Raw genomic sequence first — 19,716 nt, forward strand, 5'->3', positions numbered from 1 at the left:
ATTGACTTTAGTTAAGAAATGAATCTGACTGGATTTCTGTGAAGAAAAAAACCCACAAACTTATTTTCATCAAACAGTAAAATTTGATATATATATATGTATATAAAATAAAATATAGACTTGAAACTTCTATCACTTATAGTTAATAATTGTAATTTAAACACAGCAAACTATCTTCAGTGACACATTTTGTCACATGTCTCAGGCTACCCAACAACCATAGGAGAATTACTTACGATGAGTTCCCCAGTGTGTTAGAAAGGAGCGATACTGGTATTTCATCTGTGCATGTTGCAGTGAATTCTATGATTCAGTGGTTAATTTTGGGGATATTACTTGGAAATGGGCAAGTACAGAAGATTCCTCATTTTTGCATTTTCTGTATTGTATGTTGCACTGAATGCTATGTTGTCAATTCTTGATGTAGTTATAACTTGCATTTCTGTATTCATTTTCTGAGGCTTGTCAGATTTGTGCCCCTAGTTCCATAAGTGCTTTTCTTTGATTTTAACAAATTAACCTGATTTCCTTTATTAATCCTGCTTATGTTGTATTCTGTGCAGTTCAGACAGGTGGTCCAGGCATACCAGAGGAAAAGAAGGTTGAAGCTCAAATACAAAGTAAGTTGTTTTGTCTGTCAGTGTATCTTGTATTTTGTCTATCAGATGTTTTAGAAATAGGTGAGATCTAGTTTCAGGACCCTACAAAGTTAAGCTGCGTTCCTTTGTTATTTAGCAATAAAGTTAACTTTTAAAGTTGTCTAGAATTAAGAAAACTTAGGGAGAAACTGAGATGGAAGGAATTGTAGCCACGTTGATAGAATGAAATACAAAGCTGGTACTGAAATTAAGAGTTTCATACAAGTAATCTAAGAAAATCCCCTAAGGCCTCTCTCCTGTCAAGAAAAGACGTTGTCTTTTGGGTACAAGGCACTGCAGAAGAAGCCATGCAGCTATTATGGGGATATAAGGATGGAAAGCAGAAGTGGTAACAAAATGACATTTCCTTAACATCAAACTGTTTCAAAAAGTTTTATGTGTAAGTTTTCATCTGCTGTGTGACAACAGATCTTGTGAAATAGAGTGAGAGGTATCTCAAAACTGATTTTATAGCTGACAGTTCCCTTGCGGTAATGGCAGCTAGAAGTCCCTTGTCTGTGTTCACCTAGGTGAATAATGCTTCCCTAGGTAAGATAATTCAAGAGAATAATATGAGTCTATTCAAAATCTGTTCATTGTAGCTTTTATTTACTGTTTCTCTCAGACATTTCTCATTGATTTGTAAGAATACAGTTGCACATCTGCTAACAGGTTTTTTGTTGTTGTTGTTTTGTGTTCCAGAATGCTCCATAAGTGCAATGACAGATTTAGTTTTCCTGGTAGATGGTTCATGGAGTGTAGGGAGAAACAACTTTAGATATATTCTGGACTTCATGGTTGCCCTTGTATCAGCTTTCGACATCGGGGAAGAAAAGACGAGAGTTGGAGTTGTTCAATACAGTTCAGATACAAGAACAGAGTTCAATTTAAATCAGTATTTCAGAAGAAACGATCTTCTTGATGCAATTAAGAGGATACCTTATAAAGGTGGCAACACAATGACAGGTACGGATTTCCCACCTACATGTTTATGCGGCATATCATTTTTACTTTAAATTTGCTTTAAATCTTAGTTCATTCATGCCTAATAAAAACACAACTTGTCTTTTTTTGCAGGTGAAGCTATTGATTACTTGGTTAAAAACACTTTCACTGAGTCAGCTGGAGCAAGAAAAGGCTTTCCCAAAGTAGCAATTGTCATTACGGATGGAAAAGCTCAAGATGAAGTTGAAATTCCTGCAAGAGAGCTTCGCAACATAGGAGTTGAAGTTTTTTCTTTGGGTATGTTTTTAATGATTGGGGGATTAGCATTCCTAAAGCAGTAAGTTATACATTTTACAGATTCTAGTTTTAAAGTTTTGCTATACCAATCTTTTCATGTGTGTGTGCTTTGAAATGGGCATTTGTAACCTTCAGAGTGGAACATACCAGTTGTGTTAACACACTAGTAATTCAGTAGCTCCTACATGGAGACTAAGAAGGTTGACAAATAGTGTGACCCTTGGCCTTACCATATTATTTTCTTAAGTTGAAAATGGAGTGTATTACTCCATTGCATTTAGATATTTAGTGGTAGGGTTATTGATAATGACATTAGACAGAACTGAATTTAACTCGGCTTTACCTCAGTATATTCTGATACTTCATGAGTTCATTCACAGATCTTTTTATTTTACAGCCACTTAACATGGTCCTGTCTATTGTGACTTCTAGGAATCAAAGCAGCAGATGCAAAGGAGCTCAAGCTAATTGCATCTCAGCCTTCACTGAAACATGTGTTCAATGTGGCTAATTTTGATGGAATTGTAGATATACAGAATGAAATTATATTGCAAGTGTGCTCTGGAGTGGATGAACAGCTGGGTGAACTGGTTAGTGGAGAAGAAGGTGAGATACTTTTATAAATGCATTTACTGTTGTCAGTTTATTCTGATGCCTGTGTAAGGAGACTAGCCCTACTTTGCTTTGTTTTTTTGGAGTTTGATCCATTGCCTCATTTAGCAAGTGTGGAAAACAGGTTTCAGCTTTGTGCATTTAAATACAGGAAGACAAAAAGTGTGACAGTAGCTTTGGAATAGCTCCATTATTCTGTAGTTTCAAGGGCAACAAAATGACGATCAGTTATCAGAGTCTCCTACACTCAGTTTGGGCACTAACTTCACTTCTATGGAAAAAATGTACAAAACGGAAAAATCTGGTTAATGAAGGGGCAGAATATGTAATAGGTTAAGAAGTAAGGAATAAATTGAAGAATCCTGAAAAAACGCAGACACCAAGCTGTATCACTGCAGTTTTCTGTCTCTGTAAGATTCTGAATAAGTAGCTATTTGTTGCCCAAAATGGTAGCCGGATGACTCTGCTGTCATAGTGCTCTGCACAGGTCTGCATTTTTTCAGACCCTTTACTGTGTTCCTGTGGGTGTTGCTTTCACTTCTGGCTGAAATAGGATTAGAGGAAAAGAGCGTTTCTCCTGGAACTTCTACTAAACTTGGGGTACCACAAATGCGTTGTTTGTATTTTTGCCCTCTCACTGATGTCCCATGTGAAATTTCCTGTAATTCAGATATGTTTGTTTATGTTAAAAATAGGTGTGATTTTTAAGTAAAGATAAAGTAAGGATGGCTGAATTTATTTAAGAAATAAAAATGTGCAAATAAATCTGTTTATAATTGCAATTAATAATATGGGTTTACTTTCAATTTATTTCAGTGGTGGAGCCTCCTTCAAATCTAGTAGCCACTCAGATCTCCTCAAAATCTGTTAGGATCACTTGGGATCCATCCACAAGCCACATAACTGGCTATCGGGTACAGTTCATCCCAATGATAGCTGGTGGAAAACAACATGTGCTGAGTGTGGGTCCTCAGACTACTGCTCTGAATGTTAAAGATCTCTCTCCAGACACAGAGTATCAAATTAATGTTCATGCAATGAAAGGACTGACCCCCAGTGAGCCAGTAACTATAATGGAAAAAACACAACAAGTCAAAGTTCAAGTGGGTGAGTTAGGAACTACTGCGTTATTTCCATGCTGTAGCTTTTTGTCTGATATTTCCTTTAGTACCATACCTTTATTGTTTATAAGAGCTTTACTTGGAATGGTTTATTTCCTTTATAAGGAACTGGATAAAATGCATGGACAGCAGATGCAATTGAAATACCATGGTTACTGAATACCTGCTTATAGTGGTGATTCTTTTTCTTTACAGAATGCTCACGTGGTGTGGATGTAAAAGCTGATGTTGTTTTTTTAGTGGATGGCTCCTACAGCATTGGTATCGCCAATTTTGTTAAAGTAAGAGCCTTTTTGGAAGTGTTAGTTAAAAGCTTTGAGATATCGCCTCGAAAAGTGCAGATAAGTCTTGTCCAGTACAGCAGAGATCCCCATATGGAGTTTTCTTTGAACAGATACAACAGAGTGGAAGATATAATTCAGGCTATTAACACCTTCCCCTACAGAGGTGGATCTACCAACACAGGCAAAGCGATGACGTATGTGAGGGAGAAAGTATTTGTTACCAGCAAAGGATCAAGACCAAATGTGCCAAGAGTCATGATTCTTATCACTGATGGAAAATCATCAGATGCTTTTAAAGAACCTGCAATAAAGCTGAGGGATGCAGATGTAGAAATATTTGCAGTTGGTGTGAAGGATGCAGTGCGTACGGAGTTAGAAGCAATTGCATCACCTCCTGCTGAAACCCATGTTTACACAGTGGAAGATTTTGATGCTTTCCAAAGAATATCGTTTGAACTTACACAGTCTGTCTGCCTACGGATTGAGCAGGAACTGGCTGCAATAAGGAAAAAATGTAAGTAAATATTTCTACTTAGAGAAATACAGAGAATGCAATGAAAAAAAAAGTGAAACAGTGTCTTGTTGTAGCTACATAAAAGAATTAATGTTGAAATTGACCATCTGCAAATAATAACTTCAATAGCTGGGGTTTGGTTGTAATTTTGAGGTATACTGAAAGCAATGGGGGGAAATTAACAGAGAAATGCAGATGAAAAGAAATAATGTAGAAATATATTTTCCTTCCTTCCTAAGTGCCTAGAAACTTCTTAGTGTATGTTGATCTGGAATGACCTCAGTTTGATTGTGCTCTGCTTTTACCCTGTAGTAAAGGAGCTTTAGTTAAATCTTGAGTAAAACAGTTACTTGGTAAAGTTCATTCTTTAGCTGTTCAAAATGAAGTAGCTAATCAAAGCTTGTGTTCTAGAATTTTAAAGGCAATGGAGCAATGTAGGAATCTCCAGAAGTTGATTTGATTAATTTTTATGATAAAATGAATGTTCCTCTGACACTGGCCTTCTGTCTTCTCCAGCTGTAAAGAAGATGGGCTTAAGATAAGGCAGTATAAGGCAGCTAATGCTAGGTTACATTAATCTCATTCTAACTATAAAGCCTGAAATAAAGCAGGATGCGAAAGTATTCACATGTATCCATACTTGGCAAGCTTGGATACTGTTTACTATTTAAAAAAATTCTAAATTCCAGCTTTTGTTCAGCTAAAGTTACTTAGGATTAGTTTCACCTGCAGTGTCCCTACTTATGTTTATTAGAACACTAATGTTGAATAGTCCCCAGCATTGAAAACCCCACTTTCTTTAAAAATAAGCCTTTTGTTTCAGGATAGCTTTGAGGAACAAACCAGCAAAGCAGCCTTTGTTTTAGAGGGCTCAAGCAGTCTTAACATCCCCACTGTTAGGCTGACTAGGCCTACCAAAACAAGCCCAGGATGTCAGGTTTGTGTTTGTGCCTCATGTCAAGTTCCTTGTTTCCCCTTTGATTCCATTCCCAAAAAAATATTGGGATTTATTTTCTCCTATTTCTAATCTACATTTGAAAAAAAAAAAATAGGATTCTGAGTTCCCATTGAGAGCAAAGCGTTATTGCTGTTTGTGAGACATGTCGAAGAGAGAGAACCCAGCTTGATTATCACATTCTTACTTAAATTTTCCCAAGTACCTTTTTGGTTTTTTTTAGAAGAACTGCTCTCATTTGATCTAGAAATCACTGAACTGGGGCTTCTACTCATTGTTGTATGACTTGAGAGATCCTAGATATCATCTTCATATAATCTGATAACCATGAGCAAGTATGGAAAACAAATACTGTTGCATGTACAATAAAATATCTTGTCAGTTAGAATAAGTTGAATGATTAAGGGACATTTTTCACTGATTTTAGAGATTTTGTGTTAAAAAAAAATATGCCAGCAAGTATGTCTTAGCTGCACATTTTCATTTCCATACAGCTTACGTACCTGCAAAGAACATGATCTTTTCTGATGTAACATCCGACAGTTTCAAAGTGAGCTGGTCTGCAGCTGGATCGGAGGTTTTGTCATATCTCATTAAATATAAAGTAGCAATCGGTGGAGAAGAATTCATTGTTTCAGTACCAGCTTCAAGTACTAGCTCAGTTCTCACCAACTTGCTGCCCGAGACTACTTATGCAGTCAGTGTGATAGCTGAATATGAAGATGGCGATGGCCCTCCCTTGGATGGAGAGGAAACCACCTTAGAAGGTAGGCTTCCGTGGTTCTCTAATGTAAAAGAGTAGTTTTTAAATAAAAATGTGCTTCTCTGAGAGCATGTGTGTATGTGAAACAGCCAGCAAGGGCTGAGAAGCTATACTGTTATGAGGGATGAGAATACATGTTGTCTCTGAGCACATTTCGTAAAGATACAAAATGCCAATAGAACACCAATGTTGAATTGTTGATTGGATTTTATTTTTCCTGAAAATTGGACGGATGCTTTGTTTCTCTGCAGTGGCCTGTTTTTGAATAAAGTGTTGTGCTGTAAATAATAAATTCACCGCCATATATTCATCTTAGTATGACTAATGCAGGAGTGTGTGTGTGTGTGTGTGTTGACTTTAATACACTTAAGTCGAGCATGTACCTATGTAATTTGCTGTGTCTACATCTTTAGCTTACATTAACAGAAATTCCATTCTATATTCTTTAGGCATAGAGGGTTTTTGGTCAGCTGTTTTTCCATCAGAACTTAATGGATTTGATCCAGTAATTCTTACTGATTCAAAACTTCCTTTGATGTCAGTGTGACTTTGTAATCAATGGCTGTAACTTTAAGCATGGTAGCTGTATTTTTTTTCTTGACAGAGTTGCTAAGATGCATTTCCACTGATTTAAGGGAGAACAATCACAGTAATTTTTATTTTCTATTCCACTAGTTAGATACTCAGTCTAGTCTAAGTCATGTTTATTTTTTTTCTTTGTTTTAAATATTAATCCACTCTGTTTCCTTATTCCATGCTGTCATTGGTGACCTTTGATGATGCGATTCCAAGGGAACAAAGAAATACCATGGAAATTTTTTAATTGCACTTTTCTCTTAGAATTGATATAAATACACATTTATAAAATTGCTTAGTTTGGATGGCAAGTTTGGAAGATACAGATTTCACTGTTGGTGTGCATATTTCCATGACTATACCAGTTTGAATGTTTTTGCCACACAGAACTTTCCTATTCCAAGACAAATTCTTGGCTGATAGAATATGTGGCTTGTGAGTGTAAGGGACAGGAGGTGGAATAACTTTAATAAAAATAATCAGTGTTCTCATGTTGCAACTGATACATTTTAATCTGATGAAATCTTAACGTGTCTGAAAAGACTGAGTTCTGTAATCATGTAAAGGTCAGAAGCTCTCCATGCAGATCTGCCCCATGCAGCAAGTTGGGCCTGACAGCTCTCTTGACACCTAACATTGATTTGAGTCTTGTAAATAATTTTAAATTGAATATTGTGTTTCTGATCAGTAGAAAACAAATTCTTCTCTTTAAAACTAGAAGTGTCAATTGCTCCACTCTTTATATGTCTGTAACTGAACACTGAACAACAGCATACCTTGTTAGCCGAATTATACTTAAGGTAGTAAATGATTAAAACATTAAAACTTGTCTGAAGGAAAATGCTAACTGCTGCTACACAACTTCCATTGCACTAGATTTTAAAGTATGTTAGAATAGCCAAGTTCTGCTATCTTTTGTCAAGGACTAGACTAAGTTAAATGGTTGCCATCACTGTTTTTAATAGCTTCTGGGATAACAAGACAACTATTGTCTTTGAGATTGCACCTTACAAATTATGTGTGCATTTTTTTTGCAGTTAAAGGTGCTCCTCGAAACTTAAGGATAACAGATGAGACCACTGATAGCTTTATAGTTGGCTGGACTCCAGCTCCTGGAAATGTTCTAAGGTACAGGCTTGTATACAGACCACTTACTGGAGGAGAAAGGAGGCAAATGACTGTCTTGGCAAATGAAAGATCGACTACTTTGCAGAACTTGATTCCAGATACAAGATATGAAGTGTCTGTTATTGCTGAATATCAGTCTGGGCCCGGCAATGCGCTGAATGGATATGCAAAAACTGATGAAGGTATATGATCAATGCTATAAGTATAGTATGTTTGAGAAGAATTCATTGCATGTTGACATACTCACACTGAAAAGAGAATAACCCATATTGGCCATAAATATTATGTCATATGAGCAAATAATTAGGAAATTACTGAAATGTCATTGAGAGGTGTTAGGGATTCAATACCAATAGAATTTATCAAAACCAGTATTTCCTTTTTGAACGTAGTATATTGAACCTCCAGAACCAACTATGGCAAGGTAACTTGGGTGAAGAATCTACCTGTATGTTTACCTAATTGTCTGCATGATTCTTTGTATGATCAGTGATACAAATTGTCTCTATTTTCAACAAGTTCAGGCCCAGTCTGTGCTTTTGAATGGGAAGCAAGGAATGACTGAAGCACATAATTTACTAAAGTTATCACTGCACCCCTAATTTTGGCTTAGACATAACACTTATAGTCTTTTAATAGGTGTCATGCCTTATTAAACAAAATCCAAAGAGTACAGAGACACAATGAATGTCCTGATCATTGGCGAAACTTCACTGAGATTTTGATTTATTAGACACCAGAAAAGCTAAAGTCAAAAAGAAACCTGTAGATAACCATAAGGTATTAATTTCACATGTCATTGCTGGTCTTTGACTTGATGCTGCAGACAGTGACCTCAGCATGGATCTTGGTGTGTTGAAGTTGAGCACGTGTTCAAGTTCTAGTATGTGTAAGTGCTCCAGGATTGAGCCTGTAGTTCTCTAGAAAGAAAAAAGAATCAAAAAGGTTTTTTGGGCATTTTTGCATAGGGAGAGTGGGAATGGAACTGTACAATCCTGATTACAATAAAAATATAATATAGCAGTGTTAGTGCAAGCTAATCAGGAGTTATTTTCTTCAGCATTAAATCCTATGTTGTGGTAACTTGAAAACTAAACCAAGAAACAAAGTTTGCTTCAACTTGTTTTCAACATCTTTTGTTGAGCAGTCCGAGGAAATCCAAGAAATCTGAGAGTTTCTGATGCTACAACATCAACAATGAAGCTGTCTTGGAGTGCTGCTCCTGGCAAAGTGCAACAGTACTTTATAACTTACACACCGGTCGCAGGAGGTGAAACTAAGGAATTGACTGTGAAAGGTGACACTACCTCTAAAGTGCTGAAAGGCTTAGATGAAGCCACTAGGTATGCACTGACTGTGTCTGCTTTGTACGCCTCTGGAGCAGGAGAAGCCCTTTCTGGAGAGGGAGAAACACTTGAAGGTAACTATTTATTGATTTTGTACAGTTATTCATTTGTATAGTTACTGTTTAAAATGTCTTAAAATGTATTGTCTTTCTGAAATTTCTACAGAAGTAAATATGTGAATGAAAAATAGGTAAAAAGAAATTCTACAGGGATCTCCTTACAGGGATTTTCTAAAACTGTGGTTAAAATATCTCGCCCGTTTGAAAATCTGTAGGATTTCTTCTGTACTGAGACTGAAAGATTTTCAGGAACCATTTTTGTATTAGAGAAGCAACTTCTTGTCTAGGTAGAGGAATAAAGAAACAGTTCTTGCTTTTAACTGAGGAGTAAGAACCTGGAGCTGAGCATTAGCAGGATGCCGGCAAGTGCCTCAGTCAGAGCCAGAGACTAATAAGGAGGGGAGGTTGCTCTCATTCTACTTTCGAGTGGAGAATTTCCCAGACTTGGTCCTTGTGAGCATTCTCAGTGTCATCTGTTAATTGTCAGGGGATAGGGAAAGCTGCCTCCTAGGCCATGAAAGGAAGTGGGACTGTGCTCTGTGCTGGCCAGGTATGTATTGCTAAAGCCTGGTATTCCAGATCTCTAGGCACGGTACTTGAAAACATCTCAAGGACGATTTACACGGAATTAAAATTCCTTCGCTGACAGTAATGAAATTATAGTAACAATATACTTGACTGTCAGTTTCTCCATCAGTTTAACTTTTTATTTACGGCACAGATTTAAAAACAAATCAGGAAACCTACTTTAAAAAAAAAAATCAGTTCAAATTTGGGCACTTATTTGAATGCTGAAGTTTGCAGCATGGAATCTCTAGAATTCTTTTGTGATTAATGAATAAAGACGGATATATTCAGTAGGCAGGTAGTCCATCTGAGATCTCGTTTTCCCTTCAAAGGAATATTTCTCTGTCCATTGACTATAGAAGGAGCAGTGAGTTAGGCTCTAGCCTCCTAGTGCCACCACCTACACGTCAGACAACTCAACCCCCTGTTTTCTATGATGACTGCATCCTGTCTCAGTGGATCAGGCACCTTGCAATTCATGCTGAGAGTTCCCCAACTTCCTCGCCTTCACTACATGTTCAGACCTATTTCTTAATATGGGGCTCTGGAGAGAGCAGCTGTTTTTTGAGTTCATGAAATAAGCTTAGCTTTTTAATCTGTCATAAGGCTTGAACAACAGGAAAGTCTTTCAATGCATTACCTAGAGCTTCAGTTAAAATCTATTCTAAAAAAAGAAAACAGTGGGTGAAATATAGCAGAATTGAAAAAACAGCATCATCAGAAAAACAGAGTTGAGTCTCAGGTGAAGACTGTGGTGTCCTTTTGGTGCTCCCTCCTGTAGGAGGGCTCTGATTCTCATTTAGACTTCCCACAGACTGCTGTGATAAATTGCTGATAAGAAGAAAAACAATTTGAAAACTGGTTAAAGAGTCACGGAAGTTAAAAGGGTAATTGTTTGTAGTTCACTAATGGTTTTTGTGCATCCAGATGGAATTTAAAATGGATGTTGCACTTTAGAAGGACACAGAGGCCTTCATGTCTTCCTTCATGTAACTCAACCGCATTATTTTCTATCCCTTTCTCAGTTGGGAGAAAATCAAATTAATGATTATGCTTACTGTTTAAATAAGCATGACTCAAACAAATATTCTTCGAACATTCAGCTGAATTGGAAAACCTTGTCACTGCTACTCCAGAAAATGTTACTTTTTGTATTAAAACTGTCTATTACATATTTCTTGGTTAGATAGTTAGTAAGAGCAAATACAGACTCCAGCAATTACTGAATGATGAAAGGTAAATAACAGAATACAAATTTCTTTTTGCACAGCAATAAAGATCATAGAATCATAGAATGGCTTGGGTTTGAAAAGGCTTAAAGCTGCCCACTCAGTTCCAAAGCCCTGCCATGGGCAGGCCTGCGCCCCACCAGCTCAGCTGCCCAGGGCCCCATCCAATCTGGCCTTGAGCGTCTCCAGGGATGGGGCACCCACAGCTCTCTGCGCATCTGTGTCAGGGCCTCACCACCCTCTCAATGAAAATTTTCCCCCCTAATCTCAAATAGGTTAGATAAATTAATAAGATTTAGATAAATTAGGTATATTAATAAGATAAATACTAGATAAATTTTAATAATAAATAAATTAATTAAATTTAGAAATCCTGGGGGGAACTCTGGGAGGATTGAGTGTTCCTGATGGAACATCCACCTTATATTTCAGCATATCTGCAGCTTCATAGAGTAATAAAAATATTTGAAGTAGGCCAAAAGTCTTTGGACACTGTCAATAGATATTCTAAAAGACTGTCTAACTAATGGTATGAAAATAGGTACTGTTAAAGTACCTGTAGGAAAGAATATCATGCTATGTTACTCTCTTACCTCACTGGAGGATACAAAGACAAAACTTGTGAGGAAAATCAGACAGCTAAGAGTGAATTGACTGCGATTTTGGGAACCAAAAGATAACATCCAAACTTTAAAGCTTAGTACAGAAATTCAGTTGAAAATAGAAGTCATGTTGCATATGAAGCAAAGGCAAATATGATGGGACTCTGCTGAAAAGTTATTCAGGTCAATGAACTGAATACTTGACTAATCATTAGCTGAAATAACTTGTCTGACTGAGGCTGGGAATGGGACAGATCTTAACTCCTGAAGAAATAAACTTATCAACAGTAATGACAAAAAAGCTGTGAAAGGAAGCATAAAAAAAGTGTTCGGTATTTTGGTTAGCTTTTCCATGAGCCATAGCATTTAAAAAAACAAAATAGCAAGGTAAGTGGTTTTCATTGCCAGCAGCACTGGAGTACTGAGTACTTAAGTATTTTCCTGTATCAGGAATCCCAGTGGGGCTTATTTAATGTCTTCACCATATGATTTTTCACCAAAGCCATTCAGTCAGATGCCATAGTTGCTGGCCACTTCAGTTTGCCATCATATCAGGGGCCTGTGCTAAGATTGCTTTTCAAATCGGGACAATTGTAAATCTGTGGTATTGATATGTAGTCTAATAGAAATCAGTTTGGGCATAGTGAACATTTCAGCACTAACAGCGAAGTGAGAATAGAGGAACTGAGGATACAGTAGCTTCTCCAGCTAGTGTATAGTAAAGTGGCAGGAAATGAAAAATCCAAACTCTCAGATGTTTGTGGAATTTTACTGAATCACTAAATGGTCCCCTGTGAGTAAGGGTGTAGACAAACATTCTTACTGCCTTCAGTAATGATTTATTTTGCTCTGCATGTAGTAAAAGAACTCACATGGGCAGTTACTTTATTTCAGTTGCAAGAGTAGCCTTCAGCAGAAAGAGAAACCTGACTCTTACAGCTTATAATTTTTTAAACTTCTCTAACATGATTTGCAAGAGCACATCTGCCTGGGCATTCAGCGAAAGTCCTTCAGTTACGCATGCTATCTCCAAAGTGTTTTGGAGCAGTTATTAGTTGCTCCTGGAATTTCCTCCTCTTCCTCTTCTTTGCCCTACATGGCAATTTATCAGTGGTTTCAGGTGATGTGTTTTCTTCAGGATACCCAGCCAAGTCAATCCACACAAACCCAGAATCATTTGTAGTTTATATAATTTACCAGCTGTGTTCTCTATTTCTCTTCATTTTTCTTTTGTACTAAGTCTATGCTTGCCTTTACTGTTTCTCCACATAAAACCAAGAGGGAAAATATTCCCCCAAGAAACTGTAGGTAATGTCCTCTGTAAACTGTTTGCTGCCTGTTCAAGCACAAAGATATGCGAAAGGATCAGAAATTTTTAACTGTTCATAGACAACACAATATAGACAATTTAGCAAATAAGTAATAAGAAATTGAGGGTGCTGTTTGATAACTTGCAAGTATTCAGAGAAAATAAGTTTATTTCTTCTTTGTCTTAGGGTAGTGGGAAAAGAAAACCATGCTTTTACCCCTCTGTTAAAGGTAAAAAACACTGTGCTTTCCTTCAGTAACTCAGACTTCAGGAAAATTAGAGCGCCCTGATCTTTCCTACAGCCTCTTTGAATCACTGGCTGATTTTGTCTGCAGTTATGAAGTAACCACCCAGAGGTGAAAATTCTGGAGCTTTATATTTCATACCACAGTAAATATAACTGCACATGCAAAAAATGTGCTGTAGAAAGCTCCGCTTTTATACCTGTTCTTTCAAAACTGCATGGTGATCCATCACTGGACATCTGTGGTTGGAGCCCTTCTATAATAGGCACCATGGAAAAGTTTTCCTCAGACACATTTTGTTGGCTGACATTCCCTCCAGCTCACAAAGACATTGAAACTGCTAAAATAAATTATATCAGTGCAGGCTGCCATTTGTCATTTGATGGAGCAAGGCTTGTGACAACAAGGGGAACTAAACAAATTAGTAGTAATCATTGTACTCGATGTTAATTGGTAAAGATTGAAGAATAAGCAAGAAATACCCACAAGAAAGCCTTAGGGAAAACTCTTCCTCTTATTCCTAAACATGCCAAACAATCCATTTCGTTTTCAGTTTTTTGGGGGTTGTATGATCTTATCCAAATCATCTTAAACCAGAAATGAAATGCAATGATAAACATGGTGACGGTGCTGCATGTAACTGCTGCAGCAGTCACTGAGCATTTTGTGAGAGCTACTGTTTTTCTAATCTCTTTTTTTTTTTTAATCTGGGAGAGGCAGTTGCAAGTCTGACAAGAATTTCATTTTCTGCCCAAAGGCTTTCTGTCAGATGAAAAGAACATACTGTACATTAGCTGCTAAATAGATTAACTTAAATTACTTGCAGTTATTTTAAAGAAAAAGTCAATGTTAGATTAAGCAGTCTACACAGAAATGTTTAAACATCATGAACGTCTGAAAAGTTTGAAAGCTGTTGATCAGTTTTTTATGAGTGTCCTCTTGCTGGCAGTTATATATTTTTCAGAACAGTTTTAAGAATACTTCAGTTGCTGACTAAGCAGAAATGCAACAGAAATCTGAAGCATTTTAACTGTGAATTTCAGAGAAATTTAGCAAAGAACCCTTTTTTCTGGAAAAGACTGAGTGGTCAGAGTCCACCTTGCTGACACTGGTATTTCAAACCATTTCCACCTTTATCAGTGAAGATCCTAGCCTAGTAACCCTTCTGGTAGCTCTTTTAACATAAGTGAGACTGCTAGTCTATGTTAGCAGAGATGTCAGTGCATTTTCATTCTTTCACTTGTGCACTTCAAAATTAACGAAACACAGCATAGTTTATTACATTCGGATGATAAATTTCATAAAGTTATGTCACAGTCTGTAACCCTTTAGAATGTTTGTGTTTGAGTGATGTAGGGCCCAGTCTAGCTGTCCTGTTTGATGAGTGGCTCTTTGTGCTGTGAGAATTGGCCTCTACTGGAACAATGCATTAGAGACGAAAGTTGTCATATAGTTTTTAGTTTTAAGTTATTGTCTAGTATGTACATTTCTTAGAAACTAGGTTTTAGGGTTTTGGTGGGAGAGGGATCCAATTTTTTGTTGTTCAGAAAATGAGTAGTGGCTCTTTGGTAAATAAATGATTTGCTTTTGCTGTTTCTATAGTAACATAAAAATGCTTTAGAAATGAATGACCTCCTACAGGCAGAATGGTACAAATTCAAGTGACATTTTCTTACAATGAGGTTCTTAGCCTATCATAGGGACTTTGCGTAAAGTTCAAACTGCGTAGTTCTTCTTCCGTCCTGACAGAAACAAGAACTCAGTGTCTCCAGGAGATACAATGCTGCATCATGCATTTTTTACAATTATACATTCCAAGATTTCTGAGTCTGACATTTGAAACCGACATTTGTTAATCTTTGGAAAATTATCTTAGTTTTATGTAGCAAATTAAATACTCACCAGAAAAAAAAGATCAACATGGAAAGGCTGAAAGAATTACAAGAAGATGTTCCTAGACATTTGAGACTGGCGTGAACTGACTAACTGCTGGAAAAATAGGTAAAATATTAAAAGGACTGACTGTGACTTACTGCTGGCTTTTTCCTAGAGCATGGACTTCAGTACTCTGAACAAAAAGAGTCTCTCTTTTGAGTCAGGACCCTCATGTTTCACTTTCTCAAACTTTTGCATTCCCAGTAGCAGAAGAGAAAGGGACTTGTTCTAACAATGCCAAGTTTCTTTTGTGTAGCAAGTCCTTCAGGACTTTCCTCCACACCACATCTCACGTAGCCAGTGTGCCAGCGCGCCGATACTCTAGGAGTAACCAACTTTCTGGCTTCCAGGGAAGAATATCAACCAATTGAAGTGCCTCCTCCAGTGCTGAGGAGAATTTGGCCACTGGAGTCAACCTGAACGTGATTCTGCCGCCATCTCATCTGATGTGTGCACTTGACTGCTCTGCTGCAGTGCCATATCCTGCTTATTTACTGGGATACCCCTGATGTATCCTGTTGTATGCAAGGCAGGACTCAAGCCATTAACATTTGATATACTTCTCTGTAAGAGAATGCTCATTTACTTCACTGATTTGTCTTTTCAGGATGTTGATATAGATCAGTTCTCTGTTTAACTTAAATGAAACAATGATTTGCATGACATTTACTACTTAATTTTGAAAGCTAGTGTTAAGAATGTGTGCAGAAAATTGTTTAAACCTTGGGCCCAAACTGCATGTACACCTCCCACTGAAATCAGCTGGAGTTGTGTAAATATTTCTGAAGGGAAAGGGCATTTGAATAAAGCCACTGGATTTTTATGAATGCTAACATTTTAATATTAGCTGATTCACACGGCCTTGTGTTCAATAACAACAGTGATTGCTAGGGAGCTGCGGGAAGCAAGCCAAGCAGACACAGGGAAACTACTTAAATATTATATTGTATCTCTGGCATACTATAGTGGAAAAACTTAATATGGAAACTGGACCTTGCAAAGGTCCAGAACTGGGTGTAAAAGCACCTGTCTGAAAGTTACCATCTTAATTTTTGAGGGTGTGCCTGCCCAGAGTGATTGTAGGGATGAATAGTTACTGTAAAAAGGTGGCAGCTCTGAGTTAAGTACCACTGAGGAGAATCTGCATGGCCTTAAGCAAGTGAGTGTCTTGCTTCCTCACTCAGTGGTTTAAGTTTCAGGCTGAGAGAGTTGGGGTTATTCGTCCTGGAGAAAAGAAGGCTCTGAAGGCACCTTATAGCGGCCATCCAGTACCTGAAGGGAGCCTACAGGAAAGCTGGGAAGGGACTTTTTATAAGGACAGGTAGTGACAGGACGAGGGGAAATGGCTTTAAACTGGAAGAGGGCAGATTTAGACTAGATACAAGGAAGAAATTATTCCCTGTGAGGATGGATGATGAGACACTGAAACACGTTGCCCAAAGAAGTTGTGGGTACCCCCTCCCTGGATGCATTCAAGGCCAGGCTGGACGGAGCTTTGAGCAACTTAGTGTAGTGAGAGGTGTCATTGCCCATGGTGAGGGGGTTGGAACTAGATGATCTCCTTTTCCACCCTGTTTAAAGACATAGGTGAGAAGCAGACTTAAAACAAACATTTCTGAACATGTGCAGCAAAGAACAGAATGACTGCTTCAGTATTACAGTAGTAGATTTGAAAAAAAAAAAAAAACAACCATACAAAAAAAACCTACAAAGTATCTAGATATTTTGTTTTAATCCAATGGAAAAATGCTTCAGGTCTGCTCGTGTGTTTTCTAGTCACTAAATTATACTAGTGTTATTATGGAGCATGAGTGCATTTCTTGAGTCTTAGTATAGCAGCTTAGATAATACTTGGTGGAATCCTGGTAATTTTAGACTTAAAGTTGAACTCCATCTCAAACACAGCTGCTCCCCTCATACAAAAACACTTGTGGGAGATTCTACTGAAACAGAACAAAGCTGTCTGTGAACTTCCACCTCACACATGAGGTGCAAATCAAGTTAGTGTGTTATGTTAAATAAATGTTCTCAGTTGCAGTGTAACATATAAAAAGTCTAATTTCCCTTAGTAGGTAAGTTGTCTTGTCAGCAGTTTCCAACTATTTGAAGTCAGAATTTTCCATTTAGGTTTGGTGGTTTGGTAGGAATCCCAATCCCTTTCCCCTCTCTTACCTTGCCTTATAAAAAAAGGCATTTAGTTCTAGAGGATATTTTCTTCAAAACTAACACATTACAGTAACTGGTGTTCATTACAGATGATTCCAAACATATTATTTTCCCCTGTTATTTAATGACCTCAATAATGACTTAATCAATAAAGGTTTTAAATATTTGGTTATTTTTGCAGTGTTTCCAATGTATATCATTAACTGCAGTGTCCAAGAGTAGTCTTAGAAAAAATTGTGCTGTGATAGCAGATACTTTAATACTGAAATCATGTTGTGGCAGTGCCTTGTTTTAAAGTAGCCAAAATAAAGTAACTTGTATATTTATATTACATTAAAATATGGAAAGAAAGGTTTTTATTGTGAGACATCTGTGCATTCTACCAAGTTAAGTTTTCCATATTTTTTCCATTTGGATTGCCTTTTTTTTTTTTTTTTATTATATGAAAAAAAGCCAAGATTTGGGAGTAGAAGCTTAAGAGCAGACAGAAAAATTGGTGTAATTTACTTCTGAAGGCAAATCCTTTTTCAGGCTTCCAGGAAAATCGGTCTTTGGAGTTTAGATTCTGTCCTGGCTTTAATTTAACACAGTCACTGCATTCAGTGAAACAGCACAAAGCATGAGCTGAATTGGGACTTGTCACTGTAACTTTTTCATTATAAGCAACTGCTATTTTTGTAAAATGGTAAACTATTGAACTTTACCAAAATCCCTGTATCTTAGCCTGTTTTTCAAGAGAAGATACTATAAAGAGTTGTAATTTATATTGTGAATCTAAAAAGTGACTTGAAGAATATAACTGTAATACAGTGTGAGGATGGAAAAAGAATTACCTTCTGAAAAAAACTTGATGGGATGTTCCAAGACTGTGAATTAAGATGGAAAAAAAAAAAATCCCCGCAGCACAAAGGAATTTAATATGCTCTGTTAACTATGTTTGACAGAGTCAGCTAGGTGATTGGAATGGTATACCCTCTGATTCTGTAATCTATATAACCCATGATTCTTTTACTGTCATCGTTGCTTTCAGAGAAGTTGATACTAATTTCCATTCATCATTAAGCCACGTGGGATTCACTGGTTTCAGTGTTAATGAGGTTGTGCTGGCTATACGATAATTCCAGTATGAAGCTTTTGTACAGTAGACCTGTTTGCTCTTGTGGGTTTATGTTTGGAAGCATTGCAGATTTGCAGTGGAAAGACGTATGAGTATGAAAACTGAAAATGCAGTCTGTGACTGTGAGCAACTTTTTGCTTTATCTTGGACTGAAACTGCTTCAGACTTCTGAAAATGATGAGGTCTGTGCTTGTGATGAGATTAAGCAGTGGAAGGGTATTGACTTGCTCTGTGTTCAAAGAATTATGGATCAGGTCCTGTAGTTTCTCTGGTATAATTTAGGGATATAATTTTATCAATGCAGATGAAACTTAGTTGCGATGTCATGAGGCTACCTCAAGTGTTTAGGTCACTAAGCAGTCTCTCAGAAATGTCCTGTACAGTGAGAGAAATCACAGAGAACATACACTGAAGAGCCAACTCCTTCTTTGTGTATATGGATCTGGTTTTGTAGATTCCTTTTGCGGATTTTGCTACGGTGCAGCCATTGCATTAAAACCAACAGTCAGTACTTCTTTCCTGCCTCAAAAGCCAGCCACTGCAATAGGAAAATTGAACATATGTTATAAACGTATGTTAAACATTAAACAGAAGTACTCAATTTACTGCACCACTTCAGACCAGTGAACTCCATTTTTAAGCACGATTCAGTCATCAAGCTGACAACTGGATTTCACAGACTAACAAGCTGTTTCCTTCATTCCAAGCTGGCTGAACAAACTATAGTGAGGGGAAAAATAAAGTACAAATGGAAAGATGGTGACTGTTTTCTTCTCTGATGTAAACGCATTGCAAATTAGTTGTAAACAGATAAAATGAAATTGGTGATAGATCTAGTAAGCAGTCCTCAGGGAGACAAGGATAGTAATACTAAATAAAAAATGAGGTTGTCAGAGAATTTGAATGGACTGTTTAACTCTGTTTAAAGTCTTGTTTATTTACCCCACCCCTCCCCCCCAAAAAGTTACACATGTAAGAGTGCAGATGAATGAATGAAGGAAAATTATTTAATTGACAGTTAAAACTTGCTCAAATGAACTGCAGCGCATATAAGCACTGGCTTCATTTTAAGTTTTTGCTTAGTATAATTTTTATTTTGCAAGTTCTAAAGCATAACCGTAAAGCATGGGATAGGTTATTCATATCTTAAAGTTAACTTTCAGCATTTTGTTGAATAAAACCATCAGTTTTCTCCTGGAACTACAAATGTGTGTTATTTGAACTAGTGTAGATGAAAAAAAAAAGTTTGATTCTGGTCTTATGATCATTTTAGTCTTCCATTTGTACTTTGCTAACTTTAGCTTTTTG

At 37.1% G+C, this 19,716-nt stretch overlaps 1 protein-coding gene across 5 annotated transcripts in view; it reads left to right on the forward strand.

The window, feature by feature from the left end:
• Positions 1-19,716, forward strand: part of COL12A1 (collagen type XII alpha 1 chain) — a 101,802-nt gene that overhangs the window by 13,567 nt on the left and 68,519 nt on the right. For 3 of the 5 annotated variants that reach the window (XM_021390791.1, XM_021390792.1, XM_021390793.1), the window contains exons 5-13: positions 564-620; positions 1,341-1,604; positions 1,716-1,880; positions 2,313-2,486; positions 3,309-3,599; positions 3,809-4,411; positions 5,861-6,133; positions 7,743-8,015; positions 8,981-9,253. The exons of 1 other annotated variant lie outside the window; for it this stretch is intronic. In XM_021390791.1, the coding sequence (XP_021246466.1) occupies positions 564-620; positions 1,341-1,604; positions 1,716-1,880; positions 2,313-2,486; positions 3,309-3,599; positions 3,809-4,411; positions 5,861-6,133; positions 7,743-8,015; positions 8,981-9,253 (2,373 nt within the window). Of the gene's footprint in view, positions 1-563; positions 621-1,340; positions 1,605-1,715; positions 1,881-2,312; positions 2,487-3,308; positions 3,600-3,808; positions 4,412-5,262; positions 5,349-5,860; positions 6,134-7,742; positions 8,016-8,980; positions 9,254-19,716 lie in introns of those variants that run through there. One more of the 5 variants, XM_021390794.1, reaches the window with a different exon arrangement.

Source organism: Numida meleagris, chromosome 3 (genome assembly GCF_002078875.1).
Source record: "Numida meleagris isolate 19003 breed g44 Domestic line chromosome 3, NumMel1.0, whole genome shotgun sequence".
Classification (NCBI taxonomy): Eukaryota; Metazoa; Chordata; class Aves; order Galliformes; family Numididae; genus Numida; species Numida meleagris.